This window comes from Rhinatrema bivittatum, chromosome 6 (genome assembly GCF_901001135.1).
Source record: "Rhinatrema bivittatum chromosome 6, aRhiBiv1.1, whole genome shotgun sequence".
Classification (NCBI taxonomy): Eukaryota; Metazoa; Chordata; class Amphibia; order Gymnophiona; family Rhinatrematidae; genus Rhinatrema; species Rhinatrema bivittatum.
In genome coordinates, this window is record NC_042620.1 from 176,813,772 (window position 1) to 176,831,703 (window position 17,932).

At 44.6% G+C, this 17,932-nt stretch overlaps 1 protein-coding gene across 1 annotated transcript in view; it reads left to right on the plus strand.

The window, feature by feature from the left end:
• LOC115093843 (potassium voltage-gated channel subfamily H member 8-like) overlaps positions 1-17,932 on the plus strand; it is a 783,142-nt gene that overhangs the window by 749,733 nt on the left and 15,477 nt on the right. The window contains exon 12 of the mRNA XM_029606179.1: positions 9,641-9,747. Within this exon, the coding sequence (XP_029462039.1) occupies positions 9,641-9,747 (107 nt within the window). The remainder of the gene's footprint in view (positions 1-9,640; positions 9,748-17,932) is intronic.

Genomic DNA, 17,932 nt, shown 5'->3' on the forward strand with positions numbered 1-17,932 from the left:
CCTGAAGATCTCAGTGATTGCATCACAATTTGAAGTGGGCTTTGGACGTTCCTTTACAGCGCCACTTCTCTTGAAGATCTCAGTGATGTCCACGGCATTTCTACTCATGGCTGCTGATATTCATAGCGCCTTCTACGTTTACCTTGGCTCAAAGGCGTTCAACATTAACCGTCTTAACGGGTCACAAGAACTTTGTGTATCTTACCACGCACATGATCTGGAGATCAAATCACCAGAGCAGACGCGCTGTCATGCTCGTTCACTCAGAAGATGTGTCTGATGTACCACAGCACATCATAGATCCAAAGAAGATACAACATCTATCCATATTCACGGATTACAAAATTAGAGATATCTGTCACCTTCCATCCATTCGGAGGATGTGTCTGATGAGCCACAGTACATAATTGATCCGAAGAAGATATCTCTGGCAACCAGCTAGTCTGTTTCCGCTGGTAATGCCACCATCTACTGAAGTGGATTTTGGACGTACTCTAACATCACCACTTCCGCTGAAGCCTCAGTGACGTCCATAGCAGCTACTCATTACTGCTGAATTCTACTTCATCTCTTATCCAGCAATTTCTATTGGAGAGTCATCTTCAGAAGTGATTTTTGGACGTACTCTAATATCATCACTTCCGCTGAAGCCTCAGTGACGTCCTAGCAGCTCCATCCATTGCTGCTGATATCATCAATAACACTCTGCAAGATTCTTCCAAATCTTAAGATCCATCTGTCATCATTGCAGAAGATGAAATAGAAATAAGATCAAAGAGATTCTGGATGTTCGTAACAGAGGCAAGACTTTTGAATACCTTCTGATTTGGGAAGGTTTCAGCCCTGAAGAAAACTCTTGGGAGCCTCAGACCAATATCTTGGATTAAGAGATGCTTCATCAGTTCCACCTTGCGCATCCTTCCAAACCTAAGCCTGACACCCGAAGAGGAGATCGCCATTTGAAGGGGGGTACTTTTGCATCCGTCGCTGCTCGACGCCCTCACTCCACCTTCTTTACCTCTGTGGTGACTCCCTCCAGGTCTGATGGATGGCTGGCTGCCGCAGCGTCTCCATGCCGTCTCCCTCTGGCGTCCCCAGACCTGCTCGACGTTGCAGATCTACCATGTTTGCCTGATGACCTAGGGCGCATGCGCGCGCCCTGATTGAAATACCAGCAAGGGCGCAAACCTCAGGGGCGTCCCCCTGAGATGACGTCATCTGCTTCCAATATTTAAAGGTCTCTAAATCGCTTTCTAATCGAGTTAGCAAGGGGATTGCTTCGGCTTTTCTCCCAAGCTACTCTGCCTCCTCGGACTTACCAGAGGTACCCACTCCTCAGGGGCCTCGCTCTTTTCTTTACTTTCAGATTACAGATAGGAACCGGTACTCGCTCCTCGAGGGCCCATGTTCCTGGACATTCTGAAGATTCTCTACTACCTGGAAGCTATCGCTGCTACAAACAATTGTGAGTTACCATCGCTCTCTCAGAGCTTTGCCTGGAACTAGGTACTCGCTCCTCGAGGGCCTAAACTTTCCACTCCTGAGCTTCCTTGAGACCTTATGTGAGTTTTGTCATCTAGTTCTGTTCATGAACCTTGTCTACTCTACCTACTCACTTTCTATAGTTTCTGGATTGCAGTTCCAGTGCCTGAGGGACTACAGCCCTGCCGGGCATATAGGCTCACTACTGCCACCTCTGGTGGTTTCCAAAACCTGTTTAACAAAAGAACTAATATGTGTCTGTCTCCATACTCAAGCCTAGCCGGTAGTTCCTCTCGGGACATCCTCCCGGGGGCGTGGTCATCTGCCACTGGTCCAGGGATTCACCACTACTATCTCAGATTCATAACAGATTGCTATAACAGAATCTGAGACACTACAAGATAGCTGACTCCTCCTTCTTAGGAGCCATTCATTCAGATTGCTCCTCCCATCAATGCCCAGCCTTCTTGATAGATATGACAGATTGCTAACTCCAAGCATAGTGGAATATACATAATCTGAGACACTACAAGATAGCTGACTCCTCCTTCTTGGAGCCATTCATTCATATTGCTCCTACCATCTAACGCCCAGCTTTCTTAACAGATTTACATCTGATTGCTACTCCTTAGCAGAATTCCAACAGATCCAGAACACTTTCAGGTTAGGCTGGAAGTTAGTAGCGAAACAGATAGGTCAGTAGGATGTCTTCTTCTCTTGGGCTTGTTCCTGGAACCTTAAATCCATGTAGATAGCCAGGGCAATGAGTGCTTCCAGAGAGGGTGGAAGATTTCAGCCTTCCAGCTCATCTTTTATTCAGCCAGCAAACCTTTGCTAGAAGATGGCTGTTTGACTGTCTTCACCCCAACCAAGCTCGGAGGCCAAAGTACAAAATTCTACAGCATAGTCATCCATGGTATGGGTGTCTTGGCGAATATGCAGCAACTCCTTGGCTGCAGACAAGACATAATCAGGCTTATAAAAAAATCAGGCAAATCTGTTGTGCAAATTTGTCAAAGCTCCCAAGGAGTGGATCACCTCATTCCCACAATGGAGAGGCCCAGGCGAGGTCAAGGCTATCCAATAAGGAAAGTATGTATGTCACCTTGACTCAGAGTGATGGGAAGTGAGCCGCCTGAAGTTCAAAGTGATTCTTACATACATTGAGGAACTCTTGACGTCCTTTGGGGGTTGCCAATATACCTGGGAGGCGGTGAAAGGTGCAGCATAGCTTCCGAGGTCCAAGCAGGCACAGGTGGAGGATTCACCAGAGCTGGAGCTGGAGCTGGAGCTGATAGCTGGGCCTGTATGGCATCCAATCGCTGAGCAAAACCCTGAAGTAGTCTGGTCACATGGTTAAACTACTGATGGGCTTGCTAGGTTAAACTATGGAGGAGGCTGGCCAGGGAATTAAATTAATCCTATTGTTGCTGCACCTGGAGTGCCAATCCAGCAATGGCCTGGGGTGGAGACACCTCCATTGAGCTCATGGCCTCAGCTGTCTATAATGATTTTGAGCCCTTATGCTGCAGCAAGATTGATTCAGCATAGTAGGCATACCTACTAGGCCCCTGCTGACAGCGAGCAAACATGCCCTGGTCTGGGACAACCTGGAGCTTTGCCTAAATCAGCCTCATTCCTCGCAGATTGAGTTCTTGGGTTCCAGGGGCCAACAGACCTTAGGTGACTCCCATGGGCAAACCAAAAGAGAGTCCAAGACAGGCCGAGAGTCAGGACAGGCAGCAGGCAGGGCGTAGTCAGGATTTGAGGCAAGGGAATAGTCAGAGAACGAAGCATGGGTCAAAATTAGACAATAAGGTCAAGACAGACAAGACACAGTTGGACAAGACAAGACAAGACTCCGAGGACAAGGACAAGGCAGACAGACAGGGAGAGGTAACAGAGACAGGGCAAGGACAGGAATTAGGCAAGGCTGAACGGGGCAAGGCGAGGCTTGGATGAGGCAAGGCTTGGAGAAAGCAAGACTAGAGAAGGCAAGCCTGGGCAGGCTGGACGAGGCTGAGGTAACACGTTCTGCTGGCTAGGCAGGGGACCCATTGCTGAGGCCCCGGTGAGTGTGCTGCAGAAGTTTAAATACCCCCACCACGAGATGTCATCAGGAGGCCCTGGTAATGTCTTTCCCAATTCGCAGTCTATTTACAGAGACACCAGGTGCACACGCACCCTAGGATGAGGCATGACCTGACTGTTTTATGGCGGCATTCCTGTCGCGACAGGGAACTTGTAGCATCTGGAGTGTGGCTGTTTGCAGCCTTCCCGCAGTTGGCCAAACATAACACAGAATTAAGCATTCACTCTGAAATGAAGAAAAAAAACTGGGCCCCAAATTCTACAAAATAGTTTAATTTTCCTTCTGTTCTTAAGGGGACTTTTCTCCTAGCCTTCAAGTCACTGATCCATCTTGCAGACACTGAGCCAGTCATCCTTCCAAGTCATAGCGATGCATTTAAGCATCAGCAGCAAAGTCACTTGGAACATCTTTTTTCTGTGCCCTTAAGAAATTTCCCATATTCCATGTCCATAAAGGTTCAGCTATCTGCAGGATTTAAAAAAAAAATTGAAATCATTCTTAATGATGGTAAGCAAAGCAAAAGCATCGTTTTTATGTTCTCTTTTTCTGCTTAGAGATGCACAAACACTCATGCACACAGAGTCTGTGTCTAGTTATTTGTTAAGTGCATCTGGTATTTCTGATAGATTCTGTAGAGTCCTGTTAAATGATTGGTACACTGTGTTTTGATCATTAAAACCCAATGATTGCTGCATTCGAAGGAAGCACATCAGAGCCACTGCTGTGCCGATTCACGAAGTAAAGCAGAAATAAACCATTAAAAATAAATATAATTTTTTTCAGTCATTTATTCTAGTTTTACTTTGCTGCCTCTCAGAATCAAAGCAGACCTGGAAATGGGTTTAATGTTTATGGCCAATAACGAACCAAGGAAAATAAGCCATCAAAATAGATTGACTGGCTAACCTGAATTTGGATGAACAATCCTTCAGTTTGTTAAAAAAAAAAAAACAAAATTAGCATTTTCCCCACTGTCCTGAGAAGGAATTTTGTCCAATCCAGCTTCATTTCACTGAGGATTTATGTCCTATCCTTCAAAATAGCATCCCAAAGTTGTTTATCTGTAAATAAGTAAATAAGTATAGCCTTTGTTTTATATGTTTGTTATAATAAAAACCAGCTTCATCAAAAGAGGCCCTAGTACTCAGTGTATGCTTGGGGCCTCATCTCCTTCCAATAATCCTTCTGAGCCTTATTCCCAACAGATATAATTAAGCTAGCGTTGCTGGTGCAAGCCTTAGCATTCTTATACTCATAGGCAAAAAGTACATTTTATGCCCTTTAGTTTAAAAATTATCAGGGAAATCATGTGAATATTTTTTCTGTGTTCCTAGTTTTGATACTGAATTCTCTACTGCCACAGTCCAAAAATATTCTCATTACTATTTAGTTTGTACTTATGAGACCTCTGCTCAATGTATCACATGGTTTGTTTGTTTTTTTAAATCAGTTTCTGGAGATACTTACATAACTATATTTACATAGGCATGTCTTGTAATTGTTATTCCACCTTTTTATCATTTATGTTTCTAATTTTGGAGCCCCAGTGCCTACTCATCTCCCCTCCCCAAGTCCTGGCCAAGACTTCCTTTCTGCAGCAGTCTCAGGTTGGATTCCATGGAAAGGTGTACAGAATATTGGGAGCACTCAGGAAAAATGTTATTATCTAAACTCATCACTAGCGTCCATATATGGACCTTTATCAAGATTGCCAAATATAAGCAACGTGCCCAATGATGAAATCTCCAGTCAGTGGCATTGTGTGCGTTTTCAGCAGCTCCCTTTCACAAAGTTTATTTGTGTGTCCATTGATGTGATATGAGAACAATCATGAGAGCGCAGGTGAAACTTGCAGTTGATAGGGGTGGCAGAGATGGCCTTCCTTCTCGCATGCTTTTTCTTTTCTGCAGGTGCTCACTTGTGGGCTAATTTTCAGAAGCCCGTGCGTGTAAAAATGGGGGGTTACGCGCCTGGCCGGGCCTTGCGCACTTTCGGAAGGGCCCGGCCACTTGCATAATCCCATTACGCGCCAAAGTGCCGGGCCTCTCCAAAGAGGTGAGCCGGGGGGGGGGGGGCGTGGTCTGGGCAGGGTGGGGGCGGGCCAGGACAGCGCCATTCAACACTGCACCAAGGAAGTGCACGCTGGCAGCCGACTGGCATGTGGAAATTACTTCTGCTCCCGAGGAGCAGTAAGTATTCGGACAAAAAAAGTAAGTAGCTAGGAAGGAGTCAGAGAGGAGAGGAGAGGGGAAAAAATGTTACAATCCAGCGTGCATGCGTGAGCGGGCATTGGATTTTATAACATGCGTGTACCTATTATAAAATTGGTGCATCCGTGTGTGCGCGCGCTCGCTCCTTTTAAAATCAACCCCATGATTTCCAAGTGACAGAGCTGCCTCCGTTTCACCCTGTCCAAAGCCATGTCCTCCCAACTGTTGAGGTTTGGTTTGCAGATTTTGAGGTTTGTGCTTGAATCTAAGGCATGGTCTTCCCTGAGATCTTTGCCCATTTTTCAGCTGGCCATGGAAACCAGCCTTGGGGATACTATAGTTCTCCATCCTTATGATACAGCAAGTCCACTGAAGCTGGGCTGTCTCTCACCACATTGCCTTTGATACTGTAAATCTGTCATCAAAGTTTACCCAATATAAGAATAGTCTACAAACCATTTAAGTTAATTTTAATATGAGATCAGGAAGGGGCTGGAAGACTGACACCACTGTCAACATTTGAAAGGTGGGGTTGGGGAGCCATGGCCATATTGTCGGCACTTAAATGGATAAAGTTATCCAGCCACCTTTTGTATATTTAAAAATGAGGTTCAGATAAATATGAAGATATATTGATAGCTAGTTAAAGCTAATATATATGTATATATATATATATATATATATATATATATATGTATATGTTATATTTACATGCACTACTGTGATGCCAACCAGAAAACCCTACAAAAAAAGACATTTAGAACCTTTATGGCATTAGGTCTAGTGTAAGGCACATAGGGTGAGGGTTTGGCCCTCAGAAGCAATGAGTAAACTGAATATAATTATTATATAGTAAATCTCCCATATGAAAACGGCACTAACTACTAGCACTTAAATAATAGCAATGCTACTTATGAAAAGGCAACACTGCAAATATTACACCAGGCCCAAAATACCAATACATTTCCTATTAGGAAAACAAGCCAAGCAGCTGTAGATCCCTACAAAAACTATAACAAGCAGAATACCTTACCTCGGTCACACATGCAGAGCATAGACAGAACTTTACCATATACAGAATAAGAAGATCATAAAAGATAAATAGAAACATTCAGATAAAAGCTGCAGCATACTAGATTCTGTATGCTGTTCAACAATGAAAAACAGAAACAGTGTCATTCTTCATAAAACATCAAATAATAAAATCAAGAAATATAAAACATAATTAATATTAAAACCATTCCAATAAAAAGAATAAATATTTCAAAACAGCTAATGAATAAAACATCCAATAATTTAAAACTCATATAAATATTTGTTAATATTTCTCAAACACCAATAAAATATTTCAAAACAGCAGACATTCAAATAATATCCAATAATTAAAACTAAGGATAAAAAATATCTCCAGATCTCCATACCTGGGACCTATTGATTCTAGTCACCCTGAGATTGTTTTGGATTAGTCAAAGTGTGGGGAGTAAGCACAAACTTTCTGTGCTCTCTCATATATACCCACTCTCTAATGCACATTCTTTTTCACATGCTTTCACAAATGCTCCCATGCACGTACTCACTGATTCATTCATGCTCTCCCTCTCATACACATGATCACTAGCTCATTCTTTTCATGCTCACACACATACTGGCTCACTCCTTCTCTTACACTCACATATTTGCTCACTGGATGGCTCACACACTCATGCTCACATACATGCTCACTTACTTGCATACTCACACTCTTACACATGCTCACTGCTTCACATGCTTTTGCTCATACACATCCTTATTGACATGCTCTCATGCTCATAACCATGTTCACGGGCTCATTCACATACTCAAGCTCACACACATACATGCTCACTCGCATACTCAGGTTCATACACATACATGCTCTCATGTTCACACACATGCTCCCTAACTCACATGATCTCACACTGTCGCTCACAAACACATGCTGATTGACTCACACTCACATGCACACTGACTCATGCTCACACACATGCTTACTAACTCGTTCTCATGCTCGCACATGCTCACTCACATACATGCTCTCTTAGGTTCTCACTGACTCACTTGCATTCTTGTGCTTACTCCAATCCCCTTCCATTTGTGAATACATTTTAAAAAATGTTTTTACTTACATTGTTGGTCAATGGGGATCCAGATAGGACTTCCTGTGATGCTTTCGGAGGTTGTTTGGTAAGGGAAGAGGCAGGCTGGAAGGCTCCACTGCTGGAGATTTTAATTACTATTTTCTTTTGCTGATCCGAGCATGAAGGAGGTTAGCGGTACAGAGCAGCAGGAGGCATTGAGGCAGCAGTGGGAGGATTGCTGGCTACCTCCCACTTCTGGGAAAAGGCAGGGCAGATGTGAGGAGAGGCAGCAGGAATGTTTCCCCACCATTGCTGTGATGGTGGTGAGGAGAGCAGGCACAGGGAGACACATTGCTGCTGCAGGGAAAATCTAGAGGCAGGAGTGGAGCAATTTATTCTCCCGCTATAGAAGAAGAGCTGCTGCAGGACCTGGTGTTGGTCACAACAGCTCTGCAGACATAGGGGCACTGTAATCAATACCAATCACCAGCCCACCGGGGTATGTCCGATTGCCTGATAGGCAAATTGGCCCCTGAATGCATGGGGCAGTGCTTCTTAAGCCGATACTGGAGTATATACCTACTCGGTCTGATTTTTCATGATATCTACATTGAATATGCATGAGATAGATTTACATGGACAGCTTCCTTTGCATGTGAATCTATCTCACACATATTCCTTATGGAAAATATCCTGAAAACCAGATTGGCTAAGGAGGTACTCTAGGACTGACTTGAAAACACTGGCATAGAGGATGCCTCCATGGCAAAATAATGGATGTAGCAAATAAATACTGACTGGGCATGAAATATGGATGCTTGTCCCAGGCAAATCAGGAAAAGCTGCTGGAGCCGAGTTGAACATGGGTGTGTCATGCATGGGTGCAGCTTGTAAGTTGAAGGACATGTGCTAGGATATATTAGAATGAGATAGCTTTCAAGGATAAAGAAATCATTTTGCCATTGGACAAGTACCTGGATCAGCACAAAGAAGCTGCACAGATTTAGGTAATTAGAAGAAGACTGAACAGAGTGAGCATATAGCTTCTCTCAACCAAGTATAGCTATTACAGGATAATGGGAAAATCCATTTTATCACCTTTCTTTTTTTTTTTTTTCTAATCTTTTTTTTCTTTTGAGTGAGATTAATTGGAAACCACACTTCATATAAAAGGCGAGTCTCTTTCAACCCTTTTTCTAATTTGGAACTGTAAATAAATTGCTTCATTATTCACATTGTGCCAGGGCCATATGCTACGTGCCTGTCCTAGTGATGAGAGCACAAAGTGCGGTGGTTGTCACATGGCATGGAAAATACTGTGCCATTTACCCTAACCCTTGTAATTCAACTGATATTAGCTTCTGATGGATCTTTATTACCCGCCCTATACATGGGCAGTGCAGCAAATGTTCTCCCTGCTTTCAGACCTCAGCGCAAGAGGAAATAAAAAAAAATATTTCAATAACAAACTGAGAACAAACTGTGTTTGCTCTGTTCAGGGTACTGCAAACATGGAAAGTTCTGCGACCTTTATTGAGTAAAATTAATTTCTGAAAACAACCCTTTAATTGCCTGGCGGGTAAGAGAGAGAGAGAGATACAAACACACCTGTCAGAAATCCTAGCCCTGTCTGGTTTCACATTGTAAACGCGTGAGAGATTCCCTGTCTGGTGTTAAACTCCTTTCTGTCCAGACTTTGCTGTCTCACTGTTCTGATGCACATACTTTACATTGTCTGCTTCTTGCTCTGCTTGTTCCAGGTTTGTGGACGGGATTGAAAACGACAGCAGTCCTTCGGCAGCGCGGAATTTCGAGTTCGGCACAAAGCAGCTGGACCAGAGCAGCACGCCCGGACCTTGCGGCACAGGTAACCAGAGTTCTCCTGTCAGCTTCCCTCTTCTACCCATGGCTCGCAAGAGTTTTTTTGGGATGAGCGCGATTGTTGCTAAGAAAAATTTCATTTTGAGAAAAGACTTTTTATTCATTGCAAACACAGGGGTTAGTTTTCAAAAAGGGATCTGGCTGGCTAGATCACAACATTTCAAAATGTGGCTCTTTAAGTTTCTGTAGGTGGCTGAATTTAGACAGCCAATAGCCAACTACCTTGGCTAGCCAAATCTAGGTGCTGCCAGTGCAAGCCTACTCCCTCCCAACACAAAACAAAATGTCTGCCTCCCGGATACCCCTTCCTCTCCCCTGTCAAATAAATAGAAGCAGGGTACCCTGATCCTTTCTGCCTCCCCCACTCTCTCCCTCCATCATGTCATAAAGCCACCCCACCCCCTCCTTCCTCCTTCCTATTGAATAAAAATAAGTTGGACCGCTCAGCGCCCCTTTCCCTCCCTCCTAACTATAAATACAAAAATTATCTGGGCTGCTCCACAACTGACGAAAAAAAGCAATCCAGGCTGTCCCAGCATGCCCTACCTCCAATCTACTACTCTTCAGCTTCTTTCCAGCCCCGGTCTTCCGCTATGCTTGACCACTCCTGCCTTCTCCGTGCCTGACCACTGCCTTGACTTACTACGCCTGCTTCTTCATGCCCTGACCCTTGCTTTGAATGACTATGCTACAGACTATCCAGTGTCCAGAGTTCTACGTTGCTTGCCACAACTTCTACTCATCACCGGCTCCAACCTTAGTCTGTCAGTGATGCCTCTCCTTGCCTATCCTCTGGACCTGGACTTTCAAGGCTTCGGACTTCCTTTGCTTAAGTGCCTTCAGTTCCTCATTGTTCCTTTGGCGCCTGAGTTCCAGTACCGAATCCAGTCCAGGATAGGACTGCGCCATCTACCGACTGCTGTCCCTGAGCTGAATCATCTTTCTTCTCTAGTTAACCTTGAGGTCCACCTAAGTCCTGCAGGCCCCGGCACCCAAAGGCTCAACCTGAAGGGAACGAGGGCTGGTATAGGTGAAGCTCCAGCAGCCTCTAGCTTCAGCCCACTCCACCTGCTGACGGTGAGGACCCGTGGGTCCTCGCCTACAGGTTGCGTCTACCCCACCTCAGCCCAAGGGTCCACCTCTGACGCAACAAATTTTGAGCTGGAATTTTTGATTCAAAGGGCTAAGGGCTCTATTTACTGCACTTTTTTTCCAATAGACACCAAATGGGAGAAAAATTTTAATAAATAAACCCCTATGTTTGCTAAATCTATCCAGCCAAATTTTGACTGGCTAGAATTAACTGAAAGTTAATTCTCCGGGTATGGAGATCTGGAGATATTTTTTATCCTTAGTTTTAAGAATTTAGCTAGAATTTAGCTGAACACTTTGCTGGTTAGGTGCAGCTGAAAATCTGGCTAAAGATAACTGATTAAAATTAACCAGTTGGTTTGGCTGCTCAGTAACTATTTGAAAATCGATCCCATAGTCAATAATTAAACCCTCAAGATACCCTGATTCAGAACTTTATTGTCCTGACTACCTTTCCTACTTCCTTCAGCTTTTCCAGATATTTCCCTCTCTCCTCCTTTTTCTAAGATCCTTTGCATCTTTTGAATGCTAAGCTTTTGGCCCTTGCCTTTTTGGTCAACTCTTTTGAAAAACATACTGGCCTCTTTATCATACTTCTATGAATTTTTCTATCATAAAGGCTTTATGCTCTTAAAATGATTGCTTTAATTTAATTCACTGTTCTCTATCATCTCAGTCTTTCCACCCTGTCCGAGCTTCCATAGGGTACTCTCCCCAATTTAACAAAATTGTTACTCTTGAAGGCTAGGATTGTGAATTCTGTGTGACCCTTCTGTGCCTTTGCTCTTATATTAAATCAGCTGATCATCTAGTGAGACAACAGAAACATTTTCTCTATTTATAAGTATGAGATCAATATTGCCCCTTCCTTTGTAGGTTCTGTTATCAGATGCCAGAGGAACACCCTTTCAAATGGGTCTAGTATCTCTCTGCTACTGTTTCTGCAGCAAGGATGCTCCAGTCACATCTGGCAGATTAAGATTTCCCCCCCCCCCCCCCCGGCATCACCTCCCCCTCCACTGCTATATTATAGATGTCTTTTACTGAATCTTTAATGCTTCTGTCTGTTCTAGTGGTCTGCAGATCATATCACTATAGATAGAAGTGCAATTTCCCTTTAATACAATAACCCATAGTGCCTCCTGACTTCCTCAATTCTGCTGCATTTCAGGTGTTTTGTGTTTTATATAGCATGCAACTCCACTATCTTTTCTGCCACCCTATCCTTTCTCAACAGATTATAGCCTGGTATGGCTAGATCCTAGTCACGGGGCTCACTACACCACGTCTCTATGATAGCAGCAATAATCAAATCTGCCTCTGCTATTAGGGCCTCTAAGTCCATGTTTTTGTTACCCAGACTATGAGTATTTGTAGACATAGCCTTCCAGATCATGCTCCTTCCCCTGTGGTCTGTTTTTTTGTAATTTCCATCCTTTAGTTCGCTGTAAATCGATATGATGTCTCCACTAATATCGGTATAGAAGACTCTTTAAATAAATAAAGTTCTGGGGGAGGGGACAGCCAGTGCAACTGCACCAGGGCTCATACAGTGAAAGGGGCCTTGCCAATATCAGGTTGCACATGTGTAGCCCTGCCAACCCAAGCCCGTGCAGTAAGGGAACAGCATGGGCTCAAAATAAATGAGCCGTGCAGGCTTCCCTTGAGTAATGATGTCACTCAGCCCCCCTCCCCACGCTTCTTGTCCATTAGAGGGGAAACCACCCTCCCCGCCCCCACTCCCCAGAACTTATAAGAACATAAGAACATGCCATACTGGGTCACACCAAGGGTCCATCAAGCCCAGCATCCTGTTTCCAACAGTGGCCAATCCAGGCTACAAGTACCAGGCAAGTACCCAAAAACTAAGTATATCCCATGCTACTGACGCTAGTAATAGCAGTGGCTATTTTCTAAGTCAACTTGACTAATAGCAGGAAATGGACTTCTCCTCCAAGAACTTATCCAAACCTTTTTTAAACCCAGCTACACTAATTGCCCAAGTAGCACATTTTTTGATAATTTTGTTTTTTTAAGGGTAGTAGCAACTACAGCTCCATGCAGATAGGGGTAGCCTGCACAGAGTGGGGAAGTAAGGTGAATGACTGTACAACCGGAGTAAAGATATGAGGAATGGAACTTTGAATTAGTACATCTAAATTAGGATACCATCTTATTCACCAAATGGTGGAGGAAGCTTAAAAACTACCCCATTATTTGGAATAGATTAAGGAAAAGAACACAATGTGATATCAGTAATAGAATACATTAACTGGAAGCTGAAAGTCACACATTTTTAGAAGATCTGAAGCTGTAAAATGGATTGTAAATTTCAGATTTCCATTTTTCTTCAGTAAAGTTAAATTGGAAACTATCAATTGCTTCCAGCATGATTATTATGGCTGTAGACCAAAGACTGACATGTCTAATTAACTAATGAACAACACTCGGGGCTTAGAAGATAATCTTGCCCCTAACAGGGAGGTCTTTGGGGTCCTGTGAAGGGTGCTAGCCCAGGGGTTACGTTATCATTGCTCCACCACTATTCCTCTGTCTTATTAGTATACTGTATCCTTATACATAATATCCTTACCTTCCCTCTGCTCTATACATGTCTTCTTGGTATTACCGCGTTTTTGTATGTCTACATGTATTTTATTTATTTGTTAGGGGTGATGGCCTGATTCTACTAGCTCCCATCTCCCAGCCTCCTTATCTAGTTTAAACCCTGGTCAGTCTGAACTGTTCACGTAAGATAAGGTTGTAGTACTCTCCAAGGGGTCATTTACTATGCCATGATATTTTATATGGGAATGTTCCCGTGGTACTTTTCCCCTCTGCGGTAAAATACTGCAGCAGCCTCTCCGCCATCAGAAAAGAATTCCGCAAGAAAAAATATTGCGGGGAAAGGAGAAAGGGGAAAAATGTGTTAATGGCAGCCCCCTTCACACAGTTCCACCATGGCACCATCAGCCACGCCGGCCCAAAATAACCCTCCCCCAATGTGCAATATCCCCCACCCCCACCCCCTGCTGCCTCTAGAGGTGGCCCAGCAAGGAAAAGTTAAAAAATAGAAATAAAATGTTGAATAGTGATGCCTCACCCCCTTCCCAAATCCCTCCCCTTTTACAAAAAGCTACCCACCCCCTCTCTGATCCAATCTCCCTTCTATGATCAACCCCCCCACCACCACCACCACCACCACCATAGCCTACCCTCCAGTCTTCCCATTCCTTAGAAATTATCCCTGGTAGACTGATGGGTTCCCTGGTAGTCTAATGGGGTGCAAAGCAACCCCTAGGATCCAGGCCGGTCACTACTGTCTTTCAAAATGACACTGACCAGATAGCTTCGCCTGGCCTGTTTGTGGCTCTCAAGGAGTTGGCCACCCCTGCCTTAGAATATATCCCTGGTAATCTAGTGACCCTTGTTATAAGGTATGGTAGGGTCACCTGTGGGTGATTGCTCATGGGGGTGGATTGGATTGGGATGGGATGGGTGACTTTCTTGTGAAAGGGAAGGGGGTTGAGAAGGGGATTTCTATTTTTTTAAACTTTTTCCTCTGCTGGGCCAACTCTAGAGGCAGCGTGGGGGTAGTCACAATGGGAGGGGGTATTTAGGGATGATGCTGGCCCTTTAATTCAGGCCAGAAGCATTAAGACATACATTAACATCCTGATGCTCCTGGAGAAAGTTAGCTACAGCTCCTGAGTTGTAGCTAACTTTCTGGAAAATAACACAGCCTGCAATGTTTCTGGCAAGCTGCATTATTTTATTTGCATAGATTTAGGTATGATTTGACAATTATATGCATGCAAATCAGCTCATTTAAATATGGTATGGTTTTTAGGGTAAAATATCACATGATATTGAACATATCACACAATAAATACTGTTTTTCAGGTATTAAACATTTATCTGGGCTTAGTAAATATATCCCTAAGACAGATTCAGGCCTTCACTATTATAAAACCTTATGCCCATCAAGGCAGATTCCCAGTCCCCAAGAAATCCAGTCTCCTATTCCTTTCACTAGCTTTTCAGCCATGCATTGAAGTTCCTGGTGCAATATACCTATACAAGCCGTAAAGCCCGTTAAAACGGGCTACATCCCTCTGTCTCTCACCTCCCCCTCATTCTCTCTCCCCTCACTCTTCACCACCCCCCTCCCCCACCCACTCCTCTCCACCCTCCCTCTCCTCTCACTCAGTCCCCCCTCTCCCTCACTCCCTCCCACTCAGTCCCCCCTCTCCCTCCCTCCCACTCACTCAGCCCCCCTCTCCCTCCCTCCCTCCCACTCACTCAGTCCCCCTCTCCCTCCCTCCCTCCCACTCACTCAGTCCCCCTCTCCCTCCCACTCACTCAGTCCCCCTCTCCCTCCCTTCACCCACCTCCATTTCCTCCCGGCGCCGTAAGCGCGACTTCCCGCAACCCTCACCCGGCTCCATTAACTCCTCCCGCTCCTGCCGGCAGATCTCGGGGGGGGGTCACTCCCGCGCGCGCGGCAGTGATCCCCCCGAGATCTGCCGGCAGATCTGGGGAGGAGAAGTAGCGGCACCGCGCGCGCGCGCGGTGCCGCTACTTCTCCTCCCGCTCCTGCCGGCAGATCTCGGGGGGGGGGGGCGCGGGAGTGACACACCCCCCCCCCGAGATCTGCCGGCAGATCTGGGGAGGAGAAGCAGCGGCACCGCGCGCGCGCGCGGCGCGCTGCTTCTCCTCCCGCTCCTGCGGCCCCACCGCCATTTTTTTTTTCTGATCGACATCCTTGCCCGCACATGCGCAGTAGAGCTGCGCTCTACTGCGCATTTGCGGGCCGTCGGTCACAGGCCATTTATAAGGTAGATATGCTAGGAGGAAAGACAGGCTAACACCTCAGTCAATGCCAGACCTTGACCATCCCCTAATTTCATGAACTCCTCTTATACTACATTGACTTCATTGCTGGCTTGTTCATTTATCCTCAGATTATGACAGCAGTGTCTCCTTCCCTTCTTTCTGCTCCAGCAATCCTAAGAATATTGTTCATATCTCTGGTAGCATTTAATCTTCCTGCCTCCCTCCAATCCTGCCCACAGCTTTATTCCTCTGATGATACAGTTCCCCACCAGAAGGAATGTTCTCCTCTTCCAAGATCCTCTGCCTTCATTCTTGAGTTCACATTCATAATGGACCTCCATCTTCATTTACCTTCAACTAGGAATTGAGATATCGATCTGTTTATATGTTGTGATCTTCGCAACTTGAACTGCTTATTTTTCCATCTCCATCAATCATCGGATTAGAAGTTACATGGTAAACTGCCTTTAGTTATATGGACTCCATTCTTTATTTATTTATTTATTAAAGGCTTTTATATACCGACTTTCTTGATACAAATCAAATCAACTCGGTTTACATCGAACTAAGCAGTAAATATAACTAACCAATCAACAAGAGACAATTTAAAGGAGCATAAAAGTTACATTATAACAAGGATGCCTTAACTGGGAGTAGGAAATAAAGAAAATAAAGATATGAACTCCCTTCATGGGCGCTAAGAAAAGAAAATAACTATTTAAAATTTTGCAAGGGAGTTAAGGCCTGGTATTTAAGCAAGCGGAATCCTAAATACTATAAATTTTTAGAGAGAGAGCCTTTTTGCAATTATAAAATATTTTTTGTTTAAAGAATGACTCCTTATTTTGCATTCATAGGTTCTGACTACACTTTTGAGGATTTACCCCCTGTTGTGCTGAAGTATACTAGAGTTATGTTAGTAAATATATTTCTTAAGGTTGTAAAGTCCCTTATCTTCATGACATATCTTTTAAATGTAAGCCAGAGACAAGAGGGTTATTTGGCACAGTCAGGGATGGTTCTTTCATGAGGTAGGATGAGGTAGCCACTTCATGCAGAAAATTTTGTGAGTGACAAAAAGTGTCCCCCCCAAAACACTTCTCTGGCGACTGTCTCACCTTGCCAAAGAGCGGGGCCATGGCAGAGCCCATCCCACTGTGGCCCAATGATGAAGAAGGCCCACTAGAGCCGTGGCAGAGCCCTATTTACTGCAGCCTGAAGATGAAGAAGGCCTTGCTGGATTGCGGCAGATCTAATCCCACCACAGCCCAAAGATCAAGAAAGCTCAGCTGGGCTGCAGTGGAGCCCAATCCGCTGAAGATCAAATGCCCAATGAGGCTGAGGTGGAGCCCATTCCACCACGGCCCCAAGAGAGACCCTGTAGGCCCCTGTAGACTCTATCCATAGAGGCTGAAGAAGAGAAGGGGAGGCCCTGATGGAATGTGTCTCTGTGTAAGAAAAAATGAGTCTGTATGCATATGGATGTGGGTGTGATATAAGAGAAACTGTTTGCATATCCATGTGTGTGTGAGAGACAGATAGAATGTGAATGAGTGCCTGCATGCATGAGTGTATGTATGAGAGAGCCTGTATGCAGTGTGTGTGTGTGTGTGTGTGTGTGTGTGTGTGTGTGTAAGAGAGACAGAGAGAGAGAGGGTTTAATTGAGTGTCTGCATACATGTGTATGTGTTTGAGAGAAACTTTGTGTGCGTGTGTGTGAGAGAGGCTGTGTTCATGTGTGTGTGTGAGAGAGAGTCAGCCTGTGTGCATCTCTGTGTTTAAGAGGTATGAGTGCCTGTATGTATGTGTGTGTGAATGCATGTGTGTGTGTGTGTGTGTGTGTGTGTGTAAGAAAGAGAAAGTGGGTATGTGAGAGATCAAGTATGTGAGTGAGAGTATGTGTATATGTGTGTGTGTGTGAGACAGAGAGAGAGAGGATGAGTGAGAAAACCTGTGTACATGTGTGAGTGTGGATGTATGAGAGAGATAGGGTGAACATATGTGACTGAGAAAGGGTCTGAGTGTGAAGGATATAGAGAGCCTGTGGGTATGAGAGAGCATTGGTATGTATATGAGAGAGGGCATGTGTAAGAGTGTGTATGTGTGAGAGAGAGCATAAAGTTTATGCGGTCCCCCTCCCCCAATCCAGGGAAACTGGAAGACAAAAGATCCCAGGTATGGAGACCAGGGAAATGTTTTTATTCTTATTGGTTTTAAATATTGGGTGTTAATTGATGTCTATT